This window comes from Microtus ochrogaster, chromosome 5, assembly GCF_000317375.1.
Source record: "Microtus ochrogaster isolate Prairie Vole_2 chromosome 5, MicOch1.0, whole genome shotgun sequence".
Classification (NCBI taxonomy): Eukaryota; Metazoa; Chordata; class Mammalia; order Rodentia; family Cricetidae; genus Microtus; species Microtus ochrogaster.
Window position 1 is genome coordinate 94,613,717 of NC_022012.1, and position 2,964 is coordinate 94,616,680.

At 53.0% G+C, this 2,964-nt stretch overlaps 1 protein-coding gene across 1 annotated transcript in view; it reads left to right on the top strand.

Annotated features, from left to right (window-relative positions):
- Positions 1-272: 272 nt before the first annotated feature.
- Abhd5 (abhydrolase domain containing 5) overlaps positions 273-2,964 on the top strand; it is a 28,247-nt gene continuing 25,555 nt past the window's right edge. The window contains exon 1 of the mRNA XM_005348144.3: positions 273-376. Coding sequence (XP_005348201.1) covers positions 336-376 — 41 coding nt within the window. The 5' untranslated portion in view covers positions 273-335. The remainder of the gene's footprint in view (positions 377-2,964) is intronic.

Genomic DNA, 2,964 nt, shown 5'->3' on the forward strand with positions numbered 1-2,964 from the left:
CCACTCAGGAGGAATGACGCATTAATGGTCCTGACGCAGAAGAACGACCACCGAACTCGCCCGGTACGCCTCTCGCAGCGGCAGGTTAACCTTCCCCGTTAGCGAGCCCGCCGCCCCGAGACGGGCGAGCAGCGCATGCGTACGCGGGAGGCCGGGCACCCGTGAAGCGAAGCGAGCCTTGGCGCGGCCGCGCCCTCGAAGAGTCCTAGCCCGTGGACGACGCATGCGCGGGCGGCGCGGTCTTAAGGGCGGCTGCGGCCCGGGGCCGCCCAGTCGGCCTGTCAGCCGACTTCTAGGTGTGCTCCTGCGCTTGCGCGGCGGCGGTGCCGAAAGCGATGGCGGCGGAGGAGGTGGACTCGGCGGACACCGGTGGAGGGTGAGGATCGCCCGGGACTGGGGGACGACGTGGTTTGGGGGCGCCCCGAGGACGAGTCACCGCTCCGGCTTCCTTCGGACGCGGGCGCCACCCTTCCCGGTCCGTCTGGGCTGAAGGCCGCTGGGCTGCGGGGAGAGCGGCGGTGGGGACGCCCGGCCCCGGCGACCCCGATCGGCGACCCCGCCCGCCTCGAGCGCGCGGAGATCGGAACCCCGCAATGGCACCCGGCGGCCTCCCCTGGATGGGGAACTGGGGGTCGCCTGGGTGGGGCGTGGGCATGTGGCCCCGGAAAGCGTCTGGCTTCCGGGAACCTCACCGGGAGGTTGACAGTCAGCTGTGCGAGAGCGCGTCCCCGCGTCACGCCTCCCCGGTGCCCGGTGCGCCCCTGTGACCAGGCAGGCAGGCGGTCAGGCTTGGCTAGACAAACCGGCCTCAGCAAACTTTTCAGCAGCAAACTTTGTGGGAGTTGCGGGGCAGATGCCTAATAAGAAGCCTTTACATGTTTTTGGTTTTGGTTTTGTTTGAAACTGTGTTTGTAGCCCTGACTGGCCTGGACATCTATGTAGACAAGGCTAGCTTCAAATCTGCGGAGATCTTATCCTTTTTCCTCGGTCTGCTCAGTGCTGGAGTCAGGTGTGAGGCACCACACCCCACTTTTTGGTAGACTCATTTTAAGTTATTCTTGTCTTTCATATATGTCACGCCGTGTGAGCAGAATAGTAATTGTTGGAAAAGTTAAACTAAATAATACATCGTGAAGGTTATTGCATCAATTCTCAGAAGTCTGCTTTTTTTGTATGGACAGAACTATACACATCTCCCTTATGGATATGATGGTAGTTCCACTTCAGGTATTTGGAGACGTTTGCATAGGGAAGATAGGTTATTTGGTGCTTTGAAAGCAAATATTTTGGAAAGATGTTAGGGAAGGAATATTTAGAGATATGAGGAACCACATTCTCCTAGTTTTGCTCAAGTGATAACAAGTTGGGCTCACGGTTTTTGGTTTGTGGTTGAGCTTCCCAGTTACGTTGATATGAAACGTGAGTGTCACGTGGTACAGCTAGAACCTGGCAGCTTGAGTTCCTATCAGATCTGTCAGGACATGTTTTGGCTCTGAGGCTACTAGCTTGTGGACCTTTTTGGTCCTGATGGCATGAGGCTCAGGAATCCAGAGCACAAGAATGAAATCGACTTTTGGCTTGGGTGATGGCTGGACACCAGTGAGGGTAAGACCAGCCACAGTCCTAGACAGAGGTAGCCCTCTCTGGCATATTCTTGGCAGGACATCTGAGCAGTCCTGAGTATCTACACAGAGGTGGCCTTCTGAACTGTAGCAAGCAAGCACCGAGTAGGCTAAGTTCCTGCTGGGTGTTCCCCCAGTGCAGTCATAATAATCCTAGTACCCCATGTGTTAGATCTGACTTCACCCATTTTCGTCTGGAACTGCCCCTGCCAAGTAGTAGAACTAATTGAAACCTATGCCTTTGGGTCTCTGCATTTAGTTTTAAGGCCTTTTCCTTACAGTTCTGCTGCTTCTCGGTTGGAGGAGGGCTCACGGTATTTGCCTACTGTTCTGAGTCAAGTTCCTCAAGACATTTGGACTTAGACGGTGCCATAATTTGGCTCTGATTTGAGTGTCCTAAGAGGCTTTCCATGTTGAAGTTAACCTGATGATAGTGCATAGAGGCAAGGCTTTGGGGGGGATTAGGAGGAGATCGTCCTAGGATGGAGTCGCGGTGATCAGATCCTCGTGGTTCATGAAAGAGGAGGTGAGATCAGCATATGCCCCAGCTCTGTGTTCTCAGCTCCCTGTGTCTTGCAGTGTGCCTGCCACCCTGGGATTTTGCGAGAAGTCCTGCTCTAGAACTGACCCCTCTATTTCCTATGTTCAGACTGTGACCAAAGCACCTCGTTTCTTGGTAACTTGTTAGTACAGATGGGGAGATGACATTGATAAAGCAAACAGATACAAAACAGTCGCCTCACGTGGAGACAAGCGTACTGGGAAGCTTTCAAAATCTAGTCCTTTTCAGTCGCAATACAGTTGAGGAAGCCAAGTATAGTGAGAACAGGGTAGATTTCTGCGTGTTGCTGTAATGATGTCCCAGAGAATTAAGTGCTGGTTGAGTTCAGGGAAAAGCTATCACAGAACTGTGCCATTGCAGAATAGATCGTAGAATAGGTGGCTCGCAGGGTCTTCTAGCGTGGTGTACTGGCAGACCATTGCCGACGTCAGGAATTCTTATAGCACCAGCATCCTGAAGCCAGCCATTGTGAGAGTGTTAACGCCATGAAGTCATCACATGCCACTAAATAAGACAGAATTTCTCCCTTACTGCCTTGGTTGACTTGTCAGCATCCTGCTGGGTGTGTATGTTAAAGTCTGTGCATAGTCCTGTGCTTTGGAGATTCAAGAGTGAGCTGCTTTATCTTCCCTCCTAAAGAACTGCCAAGGTCTTTAACTTCCCTCCTAAAGAACTGCCAAGGTCTTCCTACTGCTACTGCTCCGTAATCTTTGCCCATGACTTCTTCAACATCATGAAACTCTGCAGTGCCAGTACTTAACTCGGGTCTAACACACACAC